General features: G+C 42.0%; 3 protein-coding genes across 3 annotated transcripts; 1 reads left to right on the top strand and 2 right to left on the bottom strand.

Annotated features, from left to right (window-relative positions):
- Positions 1 to 310: 310 nt before the first annotated feature.
- Positions 311 to 10,469, top strand: LOC146696282 (uncharacterized). Its single transcript, XM_085474370.1, has 5 exons — positions 311 to 406; positions 2,908 to 3,087; positions 4,083 to 4,307; positions 8,062 to 8,203; positions 9,149 to 10,469. Exons 2-5 carry the CDS (start codon positions 2,943 to 2,945, stop codon positions 9,270 to 9,272), a joined length of 636 nt encoding a protein of 211 aa, XP_085330496.1. The 5' UTR covers positions 311 to 406; positions 2,908 to 2,942; the 3' UTR covers positions 9,273 to 10,469.
- A 300-nt stretch (positions 10,470 to 10,769) lies between these two features.
- Positions 10,770 to 14,973, bottom strand: LOC146696281 (uncharacterized). Its single transcript, XM_085474051.1, is given in 5 exon segments — positions 10,770 to 10,966; positions 12,248 to 12,328; positions 12,331 to 12,459; positions 13,920 to 13,924; positions 14,642 to 14,973. Coding segments are annotated over 5 exon segments (744 nt in total).
- Positions 14,974 to 16,600: 1,627 nt separating this feature from the next.
- On the bottom strand, positions 16,601 to 19,007 carry rpl35 (ribosomal protein L35). The gene is made up of 4 exons (XM_085474369.1): positions 18,926 to 19,007; positions 18,331 to 18,467; positions 17,415 to 17,496; positions 16,601 to 16,789 (listed from the first exon to the last, which is right to left on the bottom strand). Exons 1-4 carry the CDS (start codon positions 18,926 to 18,928, stop codon positions 16,640 to 16,642), a joined length of 372 nt encoding a protein of 123 aa, XP_085330495.1. The 5' UTR covers positions 18,929 to 19,007; the 3' UTR covers positions 16,601 to 16,639.
- Between the last annotated feature and the right edge of the window lie 390 nt (positions 19,008 to 19,397).

The raw sequence follows: 19,397 nt of genomic DNA, 5'->3' as shown, positions 1-19,397 counted from the left end.
GAAAAACACCACAGGGTCAAATCATGAACATGCTGCGCGTGATCATATAAACTCCATCAGCTGTTTTCAGCCCATTGTTCAGCTTAAGACCTTCAACATGGTAACCAGAAAGCAGTTATATCGACTATAATGCCATTGTAACATACAAACCAAGGCTTGTAACTATGACAGAAGAAAAACACGTCACCCCACCTCTCCAGCACCCCTACCAACCACAAACAGACCCAGAGAGCAGCGCTCGGCTCCTTAGCAACAGTGGAGTAGGACTACAGTAACACGCCTGCTCCTAAAATCAGCGTTTGGGTGTGGATCCATACTCAGAGGAACATTACAAAATGGGATTTCATTCAACACTGCACTATGTGGTTCCTCAGGGAGACGTGCTGAAAGACTTGAACTAGAGCAGGTAAGAGCAGAACTTTTATCATAGTTAGAAAGTTGCTGAAAGACAGTCTAATGAACTGTAACTCTAACCACACACACATGCTTCTTGTTAAAACGCTGTAGATAACCCCGCAAGTCCAAGTGACTGAAACCAAAGGGCCAAATCCGTTCCAGAGGTGCATGCCGTCTGTTTTATTTTAAAATCCATGAGGCTGTTGAAGCAGGCTTGTAAAACCTGCGTGAACAGCTGGCCAGGATTGTCCCAGGTTAGAAACAAACGTCTGTCAGGTCTTCTTATACTATACAAATGGTTATTCTCTAATCAGTCTGCTGCTGGCCACAAAACGCAGCGTTATCTAGATAGTGTCAGTTCACAGCAGCAGTCTTTTCAAGATTCTTTATTTTGCGAGATAAAGACCCCACATTATTAAAGAGATCATCTGCTATTAGCAAGCACCTGGGAAAAGTGGGGAGGGAGAACAGGAAGAGGCCGTCTGCATGACCTAGGGTGAGGGAGGGGCACCCAACTGTTACATGTGGTTGTGATTAGTAATATTTTATTTCTCTTAGGACCATACTGAGTTAGATACAGGAACAGAAGGGTTACACACTGAACAACATGACAAAGTGGACAGAAAGTACTGAAGGTTTATGTCTTCGTCTCGGCTTCTTCCATCTAAGCCTGGCATCCTCCTCCGTCACACCAACTCTCTGAATGTCCTCCTTCATTTATGAACCTTTGCTGAGGTCTTCCTCTTTTCCTCCTGCCTAGCTGCTCCATATTCAACATGTATATGGAGTATTGTCTACTTTATCCTCCATCCCTCTTCTGCACATGTCCAAACCATCTCAACCTTACCTCTCTAACTTGACCTTGACATCTTTAAATCTGCAGCCTCCAGCTCTCTCCTGTCACTGCAGCCTTGTAAAGCTCACTTTCATTCCTTTTTCTTTCACTTCTGCTGCTTTTGCTGCCACAAATCATCCCTAACGCTTGTTTTCACCCACTCCACCATCCCTGCACGGTCTTTCACTTGTCTTGTCCATTGCTTTGACATCAGGCATTAAGTGTGGCAAGCTGATCTGAAACAAACAAACATGCACAAAATGAACTAAAGAGCACATTGGATTTTAAATTACAAGAACAGTCCAAATGTGATTTAAAGACTCAGTTTAATTCAGTTCAATTCATTGTGATTTATGCAGTGCCAAATCACAACTGTTGCCTAAAGGTGGTTTATATTGGAAGGTAAAGACCGTGCAATAACACAGAGAACCACAATGGCCAGAGCCAGTAGCTGTTTCTGATACGGGCGACATGGGCAGTTGCCCAGGGCGGCATCGTGGTGGAGGCGGCATCCAACAAACAGCCAAACAAAGACAGATACATCCATCCAGCCCTCCCTGTTTAGAATTATTTTTATCCCAGAGGTTGTGGGTTGACCCTGAGGTGATGCACACTCCTGAGTGTATTTTTGTTTTCGCTCCTCTCAGTCAGGAGGTTTGAATGGATGTAGGTTGACTCTAGGAGAACAGACCTCTGATTAACTACCACGCTAGCTAAAGGTTTTAATTTTAATTCTTTCTTCAGTCTAAGAAAACATACCAGGCGCATATATCCATATGCAAGCAAATGGATATCATGACAAAAAGCAACACTGTGAATTAGTGAAGGAGTAAAAGGCTTTGCATTCTTTAAAAGAAGCATAAGAGTAACTAAACTGATAATCAGCCATTAGAAAATAAATCAGTATCTATTCGTATTTTCCATTTAGATCCTTTAGTGAGCATAAAAACTGCTGAATTTGCTGTTGTGTTGTCAGTCATGTGTTATAATACATTTCATATTTTGGTTCACAGACTGTTGAATTTCATATATCAACATGTCATCTTGGCTGATTTTGGAAATTTGTACAGTTTTGTGGGAATTTTACACAAATGCTTTGTTACCAAAAGATTAAGTTTATTTGAAAATAATGTGCAGATGCAGCAGTAATGTTGCAGTCTCGATTTTATACTAGTACTCACCACCAAATGAAGAAGCAAACACAAAAACGAGTTGTTTAGCGTGCACAGGAAACCAAAATAAAATGGGTTTTTTTATTATTTATGACTTTTTGCATCGCTGAGACTTTAGATGAATAATTAAAAAAATGTAATTAATGTGGTACAGATGTCCCAGGCCCTGTGCACCGCCTACAGACTTCCTGTATGCAGAGTAAGAAATATTCAGGCCATGTGGTTGACACATTATGTTGTAACATGTAAACCATGGTTTTACTCTGAGAATGCAGATTTTTTATATATATATCTCTATATATTATATAGAGATATATACATATGTTTCAGCTCCTACTAAGTTCAGATTCTTAGAAGTATTTTTTTCATGTAACTCCTTAATTTCATGAGAATTGCAAGGCCCATAAAAGTGCTTAGTGTAATAGCGTTCAAAAACAAACCTAGTGAAAGTACATTTGATGCTCACTGCCTGTGTCCTGTCTGTCTTTGCATGTTTGCTGACAGATGAATGACAGCAGCACTGTGATAGAGGTGAAAGCATGAATGACCACAGTGAGCAAAGAAGGAACGTTCAGTCCAAATCCTTTCAAGCGGGTACAGGACTCCACCTCCTTCCACCAAGACTGAGGACGTCTACTGGCACGTGGCTTTCGTCCAGAGACTCTGAGCGTTTGGGCCTCCAAGGTGTGTAGTATCAGTTTTAAAATATTGTGAGTGCTCACATGGCCTCACTCCCTGGTATCTAGCAGTTCTGCGTCCCATGCTGCTAACTTTATTTCTCAGTACCTTCCAGTAATTATAAATTCCTGCTTGGCTTGTACATTCTCAGTCACAGCCCCAAAACTCTGGAAGCTTCTCCCTCTTCAGATTAGCTCCTCTACCTCACTATCAGTCTTCAGTTCCCAACTGAAAACATACTTCTTTTCATGAGGTTGTTCAGCTTCAGACTAGCTTTAACGTAACGTGTCGTTTTCTGCAGTGCTTATCTTTCACTTCTATTATTTTGTTATTATTGACTATCATTTATATATTATATTAGTTACTATATTTTTACTCAATTTTTATTTTTATTCCCTTTTCTTTGTAAATTATTTATATTGTTTTTTTGTTTTTATTTTATTTTACTCATGGTGCAGGACCTTGGTCCAGTCTTGACAACATGCTGTGATTGCAGTCAGTGTTTCACAGACCAGTTCCAGTGGAAAGATAAATATTCCTGTGAAATGGTTTTCCATACGTCACATGTTGTAATGTTTTATCACAGTGTTTTATTTGACTTCAAGGAACAAATGTGATCCAAGACTGAACTGGCAACATTGTTGCTGCCTGATACCACGGCACACCTTCAGTTGTGATTAACAGTAAAGTTTTCTTTCTTTTCACGTTAGTTTACTTTATAAAAGTTTGAGCTTCCACTTAAGAAGGCACTCACAAGATATTTATCTCAATGTGGAATATGATGCCGCCATCTCCAGGGTCTCCCTTTTCCTTAACATACCTATAAAGGTTCTTTGGCAGTGGCACATTGATAAGTAACCATAACCCAAAGGAAAAGACAAGTGTAAATGTCAGGAGAATAAAACCTGTCTTGTTTTGTGATGTATGGAGTTATTCCCATTTGTTTTGCTAAATATTGTATATAATATGATGAAGATTAATTTTCCAATTTTCTGTGACAGTGCAGGGGTACTGCTGCCCCCTCCTGCAGAGGCCCAGCAGTGGAAGGGTGATCCCACAGAGCAGAGGGGGAGGAGATGAGAAACTGCTCAGCAGCATCAGGCTGAGGCTGGAAAGCAGAGCAAAACCAGCATCAAGGTCCAAAACTGGGAGCAGACCTGAGACGACCTCACAAAGTGGAGCTCCCACTGTGGGCCAAAGCAAAGATCCAGTCGATGAAAGAACAGGTGAGTGAATCCAAAAGCACGTCCAGTGCTAATGACGTTCACAATGTGTTTTCAGTTTTCACTCCACAGCAGGCACACAGCCTTCATTACATGTTACATTTGTTTAATTCTAGTGATTACTCTACACTAGATCCACAAATATGTTTGTTTAACAGGCCAAAACGATGAAAAATGCTCCACACAACTCTATTTATTCTCACTTACACTTTGGTTTGAATATAAATATTTTTGAAAAGTTATTATTTCTTTCATTTTGCCTTGGCTCCATCATTATAAGATAACATGGGCCTATGTCCTGCAGTATTTGCTGCTGTTTATTTATTTTTCTAATATGAAAAGTGGAATCAGTTCTTATGTTTTTAGTACAAAAGGACAACTGACTAATTAAACATCTGTGATGCAAACCAATACAATGCATAATCCAAATAGAGAAAGCCAAGGTTAAGCCACATGTACAACATAGTCATTGGCACTAAAAGCACAGTGAATATAAAGATGGGAAAATGTTGTTTTTCCACTGAATTGCTTGGAAGTTACACACTGCTTGAAATGACTTGCAGTCTTATTTGTGTGTACTTTCCTTTTAAATGCAGACATGCATGCACAGCTTAACATCACACTATTTAAAATGACTTATATTACAGTTATTTCTTCTTTCTATGATTTCACTGTTGTTTCAAACAAAACACATTAAAATCCCATTAAGTTCTAGGGGAGTTTGTATCATTTGGTCATGTGACATATTACAAAGCGCAGTCCTATAGTTCAGTCACACTAAAGTACAAATAGGATTGCAACCAGGAAAAATGTGTGATACATTCAAGTGTTCATATTCAGTATTTCAGTGCAGTGACCACCACAGTCAGAAGGCGATCGCTGTCCTGCATCAACTGCCTCGCTATTGATGCTAAAAAGTTCTGTTTCAACTTATGCTGAACTGAATTTAAGTAGTTCTGTGTTTGCAGAAATAAAAATAAGATATGTTTACAGTTTTTTTCCATATCATTAAAAACATTATTAGAAACATCTCATTCACAGCTTGAGCCCATTCAGTCCCACATTAACAGCAGACTGATTCTGTCTTATTGATACCAATCAAGACAGAATCACAGCCTCTTCAAATTCATCCACCCCACAGGCTTAGGCTTCAGTTAACGTCCCTCTGTTCATAACAATGTTACCATTTGGATCCTCTATTCACCCTGCTCACTCCCCCCCACCCCCAACAACAGCATCCAATACACACTCAACACAAGGCTCCAGCCTGTCTCTCTCAACCACCCAGGTTAGGAGGGAACTGAGGAGGATTAATGGCAAGAAGGCAGCGGGTCCAGATGGCATCAGCTCGAGGGTCGTCAGGTCCTGCGCGGACCAACTGTGTGGGGTGATGGAGCACCTCTTCAACCTGAGCCTGAGGTTGGGAAGAGTCCCACAGCTCTGGAAAACCTCCTGTGTTGTACCAGTGCCAAAGACTTCACGCCCCAAGGACCTCAACAGCTACAGGCCGGTGGCTCTGACATCCCACCTGATGAAGACCCTGGAGCGGTTGGTCCTGGCTCAGCTTCGGCGCCTAACAAGCTCATCACTGGACCCACTTCAGTTTGCCTACCAGCCTGGCATTGGCGCGGATGATGCCGTCATTCACCTCCTACATCGTTCCCTCGCTCACCTGGAGACCGCTGGAAGCACTGTGAGAATCATGTTCTTTGATTTCTCCAGTGCCTTCAACACCATTCTTCCCTCGGTTCTAAAGGACAAGCTGGAGAACTCTGGAGTGGACCATCACCTCACTACCTGGATTTTGGACTACCTCACCGACCGACCACAGTATGTGAGGACTCAGGGCTGTGTGTCGGACAGGGTCGCCTGCAGTACGGGGGCCCCACAGGGAACGGTTCTGGCTCCGTTCCTCTTCACCATCTACACTGCAGACTTCTCCCACAATTCCACCCAGTGCTTCCTGCAGAAGTTCTCTGATGACTCTGCAATAGTCGGCCTCATCACTGATGGGGACGACAAGGAGTACAGAGGTCTGACCCAAGACTTTGTGGACTGGTGCCAGCTGAACTACCTCCAGATCAACGCCAGTAAAACCAAGGAGCTGGTGGTAGACTTCCGCAGGCACAAGCATTCTCCACTGCAACCACTGAACATCCAAGGTATGGACATTGAGGCTGTGGACAGCTACAGGTACCTTGGTGTTCATCTGAACAACAGACTGGACTGGACTCATAACTCAGACGCCCTCTACAGGAAAGGGCAGAGCAGGCTGTACCTGCTGCGGAGACTCAGGTCGTTTGGAGTGGAGGGCCCACTCCTGAAGACCTTCTATGACTCTGTTGTGGCTTCTGCTATCTTTTATGGCGTGGTCTGCTGGGGCGGCAGCATCTCTGCTGGGGACAGGAAGAGACTGAACAGGGTGATCCGAAGGGCCAGTTCTGTTCTAGGATGCCCTCTGGACCCAGTGGAGGTGGTGAGTGACAGGAGAACGGCGGCTAAGCTGTCATCCCTGATGGACAACATCTCCCACCCCATGCAGCAGACTGTGACAGCACTGAGCAGCTCCTTCAGTGGGAGACTGCGGCACCCACGGTGTGGGACGGAGAGATTTCGCAGGTCTTTCCTCCCCACTGCTGTCAGACTCCATAATAAAGACTTTAACTGAACAAACACACACATCCACACATGTGCAATAATACTAAGTGCAATAATCTTTTCTGGCATCGTTGTATTTTTACTCAGTTGTATATAGCATTCGTATTCTATTTTTATCTTATTGTATATTTATTTTATTTTATTCTACTGTATATAGTATTTTATTTTATTCTATTCTGTACAGCTGTGTACTGTATTTATTCTTATTGTATTCTAATTTTTGCATCATAACTTTTGCACTGTCCACTTCCTGCTGTGACAAAACAAATTTCCCACGTGTGGGACTAATAAAGGTTATCTTATCTTATCTTATCTTAATCAATTATAAAAGTTCTTAAACGAAAATGTCAAAATGAATCCTTTGAAATGTAACCTCATGGTTTTAAAACTATGATTTTTAAGCAAACTCAACCCTGACCCCAGTAAATGCTCTTTGAAGTAAGACGTAGATGTCATTCAGATTCATGTATAGGTATTTAAGAAACGTCTTTGATGTTCAGCTTTGAGAAATTCTACAGTTTGATTGATGAAAATAAACTAGATGTGATTTGGGGATTTGATCAAACAAACACAATATCGTCTTTATTATTGAGAACTATCTGGTATTCATGTGTACGTTTAGCAATGATGGCTAAAGCTGCTGTTTTTTCACACTGCTAACCACTTAAAAGAGCTTTTGATCAACACACATGCACACAAACACAACAGCTTCCATCTGCCTGTAAATCTCTATAATCATATCCAGACAACATGCGTATATGAATTCTTCTTCTGGCTTTGGAGAGAAACAGATGTTTGTGGTGACTTTAGCAAATAATCTCATTTCATTGTCAACTTACATGAAAGTCTCTGTTTTGCATTCTTTCTCTATTTTTCTATTGGCTTTGCTGTATTTGGATTAATGGATGTTTTTGCTGCAGTTTGGGTAATTGCCTTTTGGATATCCTCTAATGATAAGCAGACACAGTTGTTCAGATGTAGTCATGCCCAATCTATCACCCAGATCAAGCGGTAAATGACATCTGCAGTGTAGATGTGTCTAAGTTCAAAGCTGCGTGTCTTAGAGTGATAAACTCTTTGAAACACATACTCTGCACAGAGACCTCGAGAACCCCCTGCGACAGCGAGAGGCCGGCTCGACACACACATCCTGCTTCCACAAAGGTTTCAGAGCTCCATCTATATCTGCCGTCATCACTGTGTGAAGATGAGAAGCAGGACACAGACGGACGGGAGATGAGGTATGAGCACAGAGGCTGTTCTAAGTCATAGGAAACGATGAATCTGCATCACTTTCAGCTTTGTTTGGGATAAACATTTGTAGTTTTCACCCTCCTTTCCCAAACAGGTCTCAGAAGTGATGTCAGCACGAGGGTGGGGAGACAAAAACTATTTTCCCAAGCAATTAGAGCAACTGCAGTGCATGGAAAGTCATGTCCGCTGGGCCTAAATGGGATTTGTTATATCCATGGCATTATTCCATGCAACAAAGAAGGAAAAAGGATAAAGTTACAGGATGTTTTATAAAAAGAAACTCTGTAAAATACCAGTGCAGTGACAGGGGGAGACCCTGGGATTCACTGGAACTGGGTGTTCATCAAGCATGTACAACATTGTCTTGTTTCTCAGAGCCAAGAGCAGTAATCCCACACAGCCGGGTGTAAGCAGAATGACTGCATATTATTCCCATCAGTGTGTTCAGGAGATAGGAGCTGATATTGGACCACGACAGAGCTGTGCTTATATAACATGAAACTGTATCACAAGAGAATTTAACCATTAAGAACATCTTCTTATTTATTTCAGTTTCTTCTTATTTATATTCTTGTTCTTGAGGACAGAATATCTCAACCCAGTCGCTGGTAACATGCTGCCCCCTGCTGCTGTGAGTGTTTTTATTACATTTCTCAAAGGATCATCAGTAAAAAACAAAAACTTCTGAAAGGAACGATGGAATTATTGTACCATTACATCCTAGCTAGAGACGTTTTATTCCCGATATGGTGAAGATCAGTGACAAACTAGAAAACAAAACATTAGTTAGCTTTTAAAAATAGTCGAAAACATCTCGTAGGAACAGCTAAGGTACTCTTGCATACGCACAAAAACATATACTATACACTATGTACCACGCACACTTATCATACTGGTTCAAACTGGGACATATTCATTGTGTTTCCTTGCAGGAATTTATCAGAGGAGACCAGCGGTGAAGAACGTGAGGTCAAACTAACCATCTCACACGTGTCACACACCAGTGAAGACGAGCCTAATCCAGGACTCAGCAGTCCACAGCACATCACCAGCTGATCACAACCTTCTGAGTCAGTTTAACCCCAAAAGAATCACCACATGACCAGCGCACACAAACACACCTAATGAGGTGGTGTCGTTTCTCCTCAGATATATATCAACGCTCTGCTCAGAGAGCTGGGTGACCTCTGAGGGACGACGGTGTTTATGCACTGCAGGGACACCTGAGAAAATGTCAAACTAATGAGATCTCTGTGGACAACTGACATGCCAACATATACTGTTAGTGGAGCAGGAGTGTTGTTTCAAAATAAAACCTGGACAAATGACAGCTGTAGCGACAAACTAGAAAAACGTGAGGATGAAGAGAACAGGACACGGCTAACAAACAACCAAAGAGTTTATTAGAGCGATAGAAACCACAGAGTTCACTGAAGTCCTGTGACGAGCTGATCAAGCACTTCCAGACTGCAAACAGTCCGTTTGAAGGCCGTGTTACTCAGGTGTGTTCACTTGTAACTACAGCTACATAGGTTTGTCAATGACTTTGTACATTTTATTTTGTTATGCTCCACATTCAGCTTTTCTTCCATCCACACGGATGTTGGACTGATTTAGGATTCATGATTATTCAGTTTACCTGATTATGTGTTTTGTGTTGTAATAACTGAGAAGCCATCAATGAATAGAAAGAAGAATTTGTGTATTATTTTGTCTCGTTAAAGACGTTTGTTTCTTAGTATATAAAACAAAGAACTCATTTGTTTTGCTTGTATTTATAATAACTATGTGTGATTTTTCTGCGTCAGCGGTCCTTCTGGAAACAAATGATCCAAAGTACACAGTCCATGGTTGTCTGCTGACAGGCAGTCCGCTATCAGCTACAGCTGCTGCTGTTGGTGCACCTGGTGGTTATTGTAGTCACTGTTCTAACTTTAAGGCTTTATAAACCCAAGTGGCCAAGTTACAGGTTATTGCTGTACTTTAGTCTTTTAACATGAGAGTCAATAGGGACTCAGTGATGTGTCAGAAAACAATGAAAAAGCCTGTTTTTCAGTCACTCTCCTCTCTAAAGCAGCAGCCTTCTGTCAGGACAAGCAGGATGAGCAGTGTTCGATCATTCATTACTCACGTACCGTCAGTCCTTTCTTTCATTACAGCTAAAACAGCGTCTGCCAAGTTTCTCTCATGACTGTTTGCATCCATCCTGTAAATTACTGCCATCTCGTGGCTCAATAAAAAAGGCAACCCAAACATGCATTTTCACATCAAAGCTCTTGATTGACTGAATATTCTCAGTTTAAAGTCCCAATTATTCCAGCAGCAGTGGAAAATGAATGAGCTGGAGTTACATTTCTTTTTCCTTTGATTTGTTAATTGTACAAAGAAAAACTTCTTGGCTCAAGTTAAAGTTCTCCTTTTAAGGTGACAGTATGTTATTGCTATCGTCACTGCTGGTTGTTAGTGTTAAAGTGTCTTTTATTAAGCATTCAACAAATCAGCTGTAGGGTCTGACTTGTTCTGTAAGAGGTGTGTGATTCTTCTCATTGTGCTTTAAGCACACTGTAGAATAGAGCCAGGCCGAGGCGAGCTGCAGTGTTCGGCGTCCTGCGTGCAATCTGTCGCATCTGTGTCGCGTCTTCTTGCTGGCCTCCTGTCGGCAAACAGGTAGCAGATCATGCACCACACGCTGTGCTCTGGAGAGATCTGGGCACCACTGCTGCTGCGAAAGGGTCTCAGTGCACAGGAGCCTGTCAGCAGGAAGAAGAACAGCTGGGAGCGACGCTCACTGACACACAAGCAGAAACAAGGATTTAGAGCAGACGAGAGCCTGAGCTTTGGGCTCACAGGGATTACTTCTACATAAGATAAGATAAGATAAGATAGAACTTTATTAATCCCTCGGGTGGGTTCCTCTGGGAAATTCGATTTCCAAAAAGCACAGCAACGACAGAAGTTACAGAGTTATACACACACACACACACATATATATAAATACAGAGACAATATAAATAAAATATACGAAGGGGATAAATAGAATAAATAGGAATAAAAATAAAAATACAAGTGAATTGCACATTTCAAGTATTGAGTCTATTGCACTGTTGACTATTTACAAAAAGTATTGCACAAAAGGTATTGCACAGTGAGGTGCAGAGGCACTACAGCTTAGTTGTTCCCCCCTCCTTTGTCCTCCTGTTTCCCCTCCCTCTCCCCTCCAGAGAGGAGTTAAACAGTCTGATGGCGTGTGGGACAAAGGAGTTTTTAAGTCTGTTAGTTCTTGTCTTTGGGAGAAGCAACCTGTCACTGAACAGACTCTTCTGGTTGTTTATGGCCGTGTGCAGAGGATGCCCAGCATTGTTCATAATGTCCAGCAGTTTCTTTAGTGTCCTTTTCTCTGCCACTGTCACCAGAGTGTCCAGCTTCATGCCGACCACAGAGCCAGCCTTCCTGATCAGTTTCTCCAGCCTGGATGAGTCCTTCTTTGCTGTGCTGCTCCCCCAGCACACCACAGCATAGAAAAGTACTCCAGCAACCACTGACTGGTAAAACATCCTCAGGAGCTTCCTGCAGATGTTAAAAGACCTCAGCCTCCTGAGGAAGTACAGTCGGCTTTGGGCTTTTTTATACAGGTGCTCTGTGTTGCATGACCAGTCCATCAACTGATGCCATTACTGGAAACTTGTTTATATGAGCATCTACGTTCCCCTCTCGCCGACAGAAGATGGGAAGAAACTATAAACTTTTTTTAAACAAAACTTTGCACATTAAATGAAAATTAAACGAGCACGACCTGATGTTTGGACTCTGTTACTAGTATACAGTCTCACTATTTGCTTTGTATCACTTTCATCTTGAACAGTCGTGGACTTTGTGACATCTGATCTACAATAAACATCATCACTAAATGATGTTGTTTGGAATCCAAGCAACACTTTCATGCTCCTGCTGAGGAGTGAACATGATGATAAAATGGAACAACATTTTATAAGTTGTTAGGTTTGGATTACTTATTGGACTCAAACCATTACCAAGGAGGAAGTATGCAGCTGCACTGAAGGAGAGGATGATGAGGAAGATGGTGCCTACACCCAGGTCTCCCACGGCACAGGACAAGCACAGAGGCTCTCCACCCAGATCTGCAGGGGCTCCCTGCTGCTCAGGCTCTGCTCTTGGTTGACAGACGTGGACTGATTTGGATTACAGTGGTAATGCACGACTGTCATTGGGAGCTTGTTGTGAGCTGAGACAGGAGAAGAAGACGAACAGCAGAGGGATTGAGCCAACTGCCACATTTGTAAAGCAGAAAAACTTCTTTTCTTCTAGTGATAAAATAATCTCAAATTCTCTGTTTTAAAAGCATATTTAATAAAATACAAAATAAACCCTGTAGCGGTGAATGTTTTCAGGATCACAGTTTCAAATTCTAAGCATCCTCACACCTCTTTGCTGGTGTTTTTTTTTCAGTTGGAGGAGTTTAAACGTGTCGTGTATGAATTATGATTTTAAAACTTCATTTTTTTAAACATGTACTTTTCAAAGAGTTTACTACATGTCCACTCAGTTGGACAACTGATGTGTATGGAGTGACACATCAGTGTCCAATGTAGTGGTAGCGCTGCAGAGATGATATTTCTCGACTGGCCGGGAACGCCGTGGTGTTCCCCGACAAGCCGGAGGAGGTGTGTGGGGAGAGGGAGGTCTGGGCTTCTCTGCGACCCTGCTCTGCATAGGAGGAAGAAGATGGATGGAGATTTCACAGTGGCTTTCATTCTTTATTAGTGTTTGCAAAGATCTGACCAGTTTTAGGTACTAACTTTAACTGCTTGTCATATCACATGTTAGTGAGTAAGGTAAAGAACTACTTTCACCTCTCATTGTTAGTACTTTGAACTACTGCACTTCACAACTTTTCAGTTTACCTGTACTGAAATAATGCTACAGTGTCGATACACACACACACTCACAGCAATCGACTGAAAGACTTCAAGTCTAACCTGACAACATTTATGGGGAAAAACCCACTGACCTTCATCACAAATGACCAAACATCACTTTAAGAGGATTTAGAGGAAACAGGTTGTTTAAATTATCAGATGGAGACTTTTGTGAATTCAGTAAAAAAAGAAAATGACCAAAGAACGCCTGTCACATCAAACCCAAAGAGGCAACAATTAGTCTACAACTGCATATTTTCAATGGCAAGAAAAACACATCCCATTAAAGGGGGTAAAATATAAAGAAACGAGGGGTGGGTTGAGAATTTTGCACAATATTGTACATTCATCCCCGAGTAAGACTGAAGGAAAGAGATGACTTCTATAAGACTATAACGTCTCTCAGTAAATTCCTTTAACTGGGCTGGTTCTTCAGCCACGGGCCTTTTTTACTCCCAAACACCAAGAACACACACAGCGCTGTGATCTCAGTCAGCAGCTGCACAGCCTCTTGAGTCACGACATGGTGTAGATTTCAGGCGGGAGCGCTGGGGACACACTCCCCCAATATTTAGAACACATACATTTACAACAGATGAACTACGACAACAGTCCTCAGTGAGGAACAGGAGAGTGTGATGAGCAGCGTTTGGAGAGTTTTTCAAGGTTCTTTCAGCTATTAAAACACATTTACTATAGCTGAACATGCACATTCACGAAGACACGAGACAAGCCTGATGTTAGACCAGTCAGCTCAATGCGTAACCATCTCTGGAAGGATGAAAACACAACACAGCACAACAGAGTCAAACATGTTTACAAAATAGGACAATCAGGATAAAATTACCTGAGAAACCTGCAGAGAATTTTTAAAGCAATCCAGAACAGAAACCTCACAGCAGTTTTTTCCAGTTTATGTCAGCCAGTGCTAATTTTGTTTGAGCATGCGTTCCTTTAAAGACATCGATACTGATGTTGGAAAAGGTCAAGTGGTGCATTAACAACTAGAATGTGGGAAACTTGCTGTCTTACAGTTAAAATATCCCGTGCGAGACGTGTAAGGCATCCGTGAGTGCTCCAGAGAAAACCTATGCTCACATTCACAAAGCAGGTCTACAACTACGGAAGAAAGATGTTTAACGTTTAATGTTTTCTGAAAACTCAATAAGCTGTGAGCCACGGCCTTGTGTTTGTGTTTCCTTTACATAAATCAAGACGTTTCCTTCAAAAATGACTGCAGGGTGAAGGAAACAAAGTGTCTACAGTTCAACATTTCCTGGGATTGGATGCCAACACAGAGTACAAAGGAAGCCTTAATCAATGGTGGAAACCACTGGAGTTTATCAAAATGTTTACCAGAGGTTAAAACAGTCAGGTGGGAACTGTTCACAGCTCAAAGTCACAGAGAGAGACGTGCTGAGGCGAATAGTCTCTACAGTTGGTGTGACATAAATCTACATGCTCGTTAGAGTAATGCGTCTGTTCTACCTGACAATGAGGCATGCTGCGACATCGGTGCAGTCACTTCCTGTGAAGTCATCCGGCAGGGAGAAATGCTGGCAGGGGCTGAAGGACAGGAGGACCTCTGTGTCCACCGGGACCACACTGCCTGCTGCCACGGGCTTCAAACGACCCAGGAAGCCGTCTGCATCTTCCATAGCCTTCAGGTTTATAACTCCGCTGCCATTCTCCATGATGCATTTGCAGCTGTTGACTCTGAAGCAGCCTGCCTTCTTAGCAGATCTCCCATGAGAGGAGGCAGTCGGGCAAAACAGGCCCAAACAAACAGATAGTGTGAGGAAGACAGCGTTAGGGATCATACTGGCGGTGTGAGCCGCAGCAATGGACAGGGGCGAGTTATGTGCTGTGAGGTACCTCAAGTGTAGCTGACAGTATGGTGAGGGTAGAAAAGTAATTAGAGTAAAGGTGATTACCATTCCTCACATTCCTAAGACTCTCTAAGCTCAGATTAATGCCCCTGCATACACAGAAATACACACAGACAAGCCCGGCGTCCTCATGGAAGAACTCCATCATCACACATTAAAACCACTTTCCTAACTTGATGTACACAGTAGACCAGCACTGATACAGCGCATACTTTACAGGACCTGTGAAGGTGCTCTGGCTTCAGGAGATTAGCACCAATTAGTACTATTACAGGTGCTAATTATTAATATTGTAGGCTCTTTACAGTATGAAACGCCTTGAGGCAACTGTGGCTGTGATTTGGTTCTATATACATAAGATTTAACTGAATTAAACTGAACCTGTGAACAAGGTAGAGCTTCTATAGAGTTTGGATCTGTCAATCAAACACATCCAACAGATGCTGAGATCGATGGAATCTAAATAATATGGAGAGCTCGTCTTCATGTTCCTCAAACCCTTCCCGAATAATGTTTTCAGTACAGCAGGGTGTGTTATCCTCCTGAAAGAGGCTGCTTGCAACAGGGAACATCACTGCCATCAAGGGTTAGATAGTTGTTTAGATAAGCTGTACGTGTAAAGTCGCATCAGCATGAAAGACAGAACCCAAAGTACATGAAGCAGGCGGTGCGGGAGCTGCATGTCATCAATTTTTGCCTTTTGTATTAATTCTAAACCACTTCAGTCTGATATGAATTGATTGTCTTTTCAGATCTATTTAAATGTGCGTGTTTGTTTGTGGCAGAAATCATCATGTTGCCCTAAAAAACACAAAGTTAAATGGTTGTATAACTTTAAATAGTTTAAGTTCATATATCGTGAGGCACTGTTTGCTGACTAATGGTATAAATGTATGTCCCCAAACACCGTGTACCAGCTCCTGTTGTGAAAAACATGTTATTGGCTGCAGTGAGACTTCCAGCGTTGTGCCAGTTAACCCAGCACCATCACTGAGCTGCTGTTGGTAGACATGACAGATCTGATATTAAGCAGATGCTACGACTAAGTTGTTCGTAGTTGCCACAGTGCCTTTGAAATAAAGACTTCACAAATTCACAGCACCAGTCATTCAGTATTTGGGATGTTACTGCCCTGACTGTGCTGCCCTCTAGTGGTGTTTTTGGCTATACACAGGTCATTAGATTGATAAACACAGAATGTCCCTTTGAATTGCTGCTGAAATTAACTTCAGGCATCTCCTTTTTGAAGGCACCCACCCAAAAAAACCCCATTGGGTTCAAAAGTGAGATTTTTCCCCCATTTAAACAAGCCCACGATGCAAGTCCTTAGAAATCCTGTATAGTTAGGATAGATCAGAAAAAAGTGATTATAGCTCCACAGCAGAGACTGTGTTCAAATGAGGAGCAGAGCCTACTTTTATTTTTTTTAAGAGGCTCCAGACAAAATACGATCCCTCTGACTGTAACAGAGACACTAAAGAGCAACGTTACTATGACATAGAAACATGGCCTGGTTCATGTATGTATTTAAGTGTTTATGGAGAAACAACACAAACAGTACGTTCCAAAGATTTTATTTTGTTACTAGAAAATGCCTCTAAGCTTTGACGGCATATTTGCGGACCGAGTAGAGGAGGTCTTTCTTCTGCTGTTTCTTGGTGCGCAGGCTCTCTTCGTGCTTGTTGAGCCGGCGGCGCAGAGCTCTGGTCTTCTTGGGTCTCAGATCCAGGGGCTTGTACTTCTTGCCCTGCAAAAACAGTTATGTTTCAGTCAAGCTAAAAAGCATAAATCACAATAAAAATCCATCTGCAAGCACAGATGTGTCATGTTTTAGAGAGCAAAATGTTTTGCGTGAGGGTTCACTGCAAACACAAGAACTCAGCATGGCTGCATCCGGATGCATTAATGCATCAGAGCATCACACTGTGATTACACTGACTAAAACCTTACAACATGTAACTGAACAAAGAGTGACACAGGAGAAGTTTCTAAATGTTATTCTGGCTCATGTCAAAGCATCACAGCTTTTATACCCTGTGCTTATGTAATCTTGGTAATCTTGTTGTTAATAACAGTGATTACTTGTTTTAGTCAAACAACCGATTGGCTGTTATGAATTTAATTGATGTTGGTGGAAACAAACTTTATTTTATCAAATTGAAGTAACAAAAACATTTAATTAACTTGTAATTCTTACTGGTACGAAGAGCAGGCTAATCACAGCCGTGCCTTATTTAGAATTCTTACTTCTTAATATCAAATACAGTCACAAGTAATTTTGGTAATCAGCTGCGATGCATCAGCAAGAACCGAAGGAGTTTGAAGCAGGCAGATGTGTGTGTTTTAACATGGGAACAGCTGGAGGGGCTCACCTTATAGAACTTCCTCAGATTCTCCTTCTGTGTCTGGTTGATTACAGTCAGGACTCTGGCGATGGACTTGCGAACAACACGGCTGTGAAGAATAAACAGCAAAGTCAGCCGTGCAACCACTTAGGAAAGTGTCCAAGACAAGAGCACATTAGCTGTTTTAATGTACTTAAAAACACTGCAATGATTCTAACAAATGTCTTGTTGTGTATGTATTTCAGGTCAGGCAACAAAAACAGAGTGAACCACACATCAATATACAAACACGCTTTTAAAATACTGGACCAAAGTCAATGTTAAGGCAAAAATGAAGACTTAAAGACAAATCCGTGGGTCTTTAAACAATCATTTTTGGTTATATTGTTTCTTCATTTGCTCTTCTTAGCTTTTAAGTCATTGTTCATATTCACTCTCAGGTATTTCAATTACACATTTTAATAGAATATTGCTTCCTAAACACATTAAAAGGGACACGGCCAACAAATCAGCCAGAGCTAGAAGTCTGAGCAGTCACATGTTACTCAAATGACTCAACATCCATGTAAACTTCTGTTAAACTACATGCAAGTTTCTCTTTAGATGGGGTTACCTATAGCAAAGAAATGTATCCCCAGGACAACTCTTTCATAGTGTGTGCCAACTCTGAACTTGCTGACTTTATGGTCAATACTTATTCTGTACTTCTTCAAGTGACAGCAGTGAGCCATGGAATCCAAACCTATTAGCTAGATTAACCCAGCGAAACAACAGCAAAACTAAACATTTCTCATTACAACTGTGGTTGGGAAAGTATTTACTCAAGTGCTATCAGATGCTAAGTGAATGACATCCCATGCATCCCTGACTACAAGTATCTATCTGACCGGTTAAGGATCATCTGGGTTGGTTTGGTTCAGTAGGATTTATGTTCAGTACTCACATCTTGGAGAGTTTGGAAGCAGCTCCACCAGTAACCTTGGCCACTCGCAGCTGGGACAACTCATTTTTTAGGTCGTCGAGCTGCTTCAGCAGCTCCTCCTTCTTCTTGCCCCGCAGATCTCTTGCCTTGATTTTGGCCTGAATGACAGAAAACAAGCAAACACGTTGTAAGGAGAGCATGGGCATTAACACGCCATCGGTTCGGCTAACACGCACAACGCAACACTATCTAACATTATCATCCGTACGTTACACATTCGCATTACTTAGGGGAAATATTCAAGCTACTTGCTACCAGTATTAACAAGGACACGTTATTTGTACCAAATGCTTCGGTTCAACTACCCAGCAGCAGTAGATACTTGTCGCTATTTTTTCCACTAGCTTCAGGTTAGCAACTCAGCTGAGCGGCGCTGGTCGGTACGAGCGCTCCGTAATAAATCATTTTATTCTATTCTGGTAGCAGCCTGCCTGTCAACATACGCACTAACAAGTACCCAAGAAGTTTATGAACGCATATAGCACGAAACAGACGGGTTTCTGCGGCTCTTAAAGACCAAAAATTGGCAGTTAGTCGAAGAGTGAGAGTCCCCCACCATGTTCCTTTTCGCTGCTCCGTCGGAAAGGCCGGACGCACCGCGTGCTCACAAAAAGCAGTTTCCGGAGATTTTTTTCTTCGTCATTTCAGTTTCTCACCGTGCAAACAGCGCCACCGTGGCGCGGAGGACTGAACAACACACCCACCCACGCAGTACGATCGCTTCCAGTGGAACACCCCCCGGAAGAAAAACGGGTACAAACAAATGAAAAGAGACACTTTTATATAACTTTGATATAATCACAGACCAAATGAAGCCGCTAAACAAAAAAAGTACAACTGTATTATTGTCATTTCCTGATCTCAGGACATGGGACGTGTGCAAAATCTTTGCATATCAGAGTTATATTGCCACAGTAGTGTCAGAAGTGTGGGGAAAAATCAGGTAACGTTGATTTTCTAACCAAATGTGCAGAATTTGAAACAAATGTAGGCAGGTGCTGCTTTTCAAACCCAACTAAACAGCCAAA

Source organism: Copadichromis virginalis, linkage group LG12 (genome assembly GCF_057382275.1).
Source record: "Copadichromis virginalis isolate Kocher_CV1m ecotype Utaka linkage group LG12, C_Virginalis_male_GT1.1, whole genome shotgun sequence".
Lineage (NCBI taxonomy): Eukaryota > Metazoa > Chordata > Actinopteri > Cichliformes > Cichlidae > Copadichromis > Copadichromis virginalis.
The sequence above is the reverse complement of the archived record's forward strand: the minus strand, read 5'-3'. Positions and strand labels throughout refer to the sequence as shown.

What these genes read in the sequence shown, in the direction of transcription:
- rpl35 (XM_085474369.1), bottom strand. An exon ending in GCTTCCAAACTCTCCAAGAT is followed by an intron (nt 17,497 to 18,330) that starts GTGAGTACTGAA and finishes TATTCTTCACAG; the next exon opens with CCGTGTTGTTCGCAAGTCCA. An exon ending in ATCTGAGGAAGTTCTATAAG is followed by an intron (nt 16,790 to 17,414) that starts GTGAGCCCCTCC and finishes CTGTTTTTGCAG; the next exon opens with GGCAAGAAGTACAAGCCCCT.
- LOC146696282 (XM_085474370.1), top strand. Translation starts at nt 2,943, where the DNA reads ATGAATGACCACAGTGAGCAAAGAAGGAACGTTCAGTCCAAATCCTTT. An exon ending in TGAGCGTTTGGGCCTCCAAG is followed by an intron (nt 3,088 to 4,082) that starts GTGTGTAGTATC and finishes TTTCTGTGACAG; the next exon opens with TGCAGGGGTACTGCTGCCCC. An exon ending in ACAGACGGACGGGAGATGAG is followed by an intron (nt 8,204 to 9,148) that starts GTATGAGCACAG and finishes GTTTCCTTGCAG; the next exon opens with GAATTTATCAGAGGAGACCA.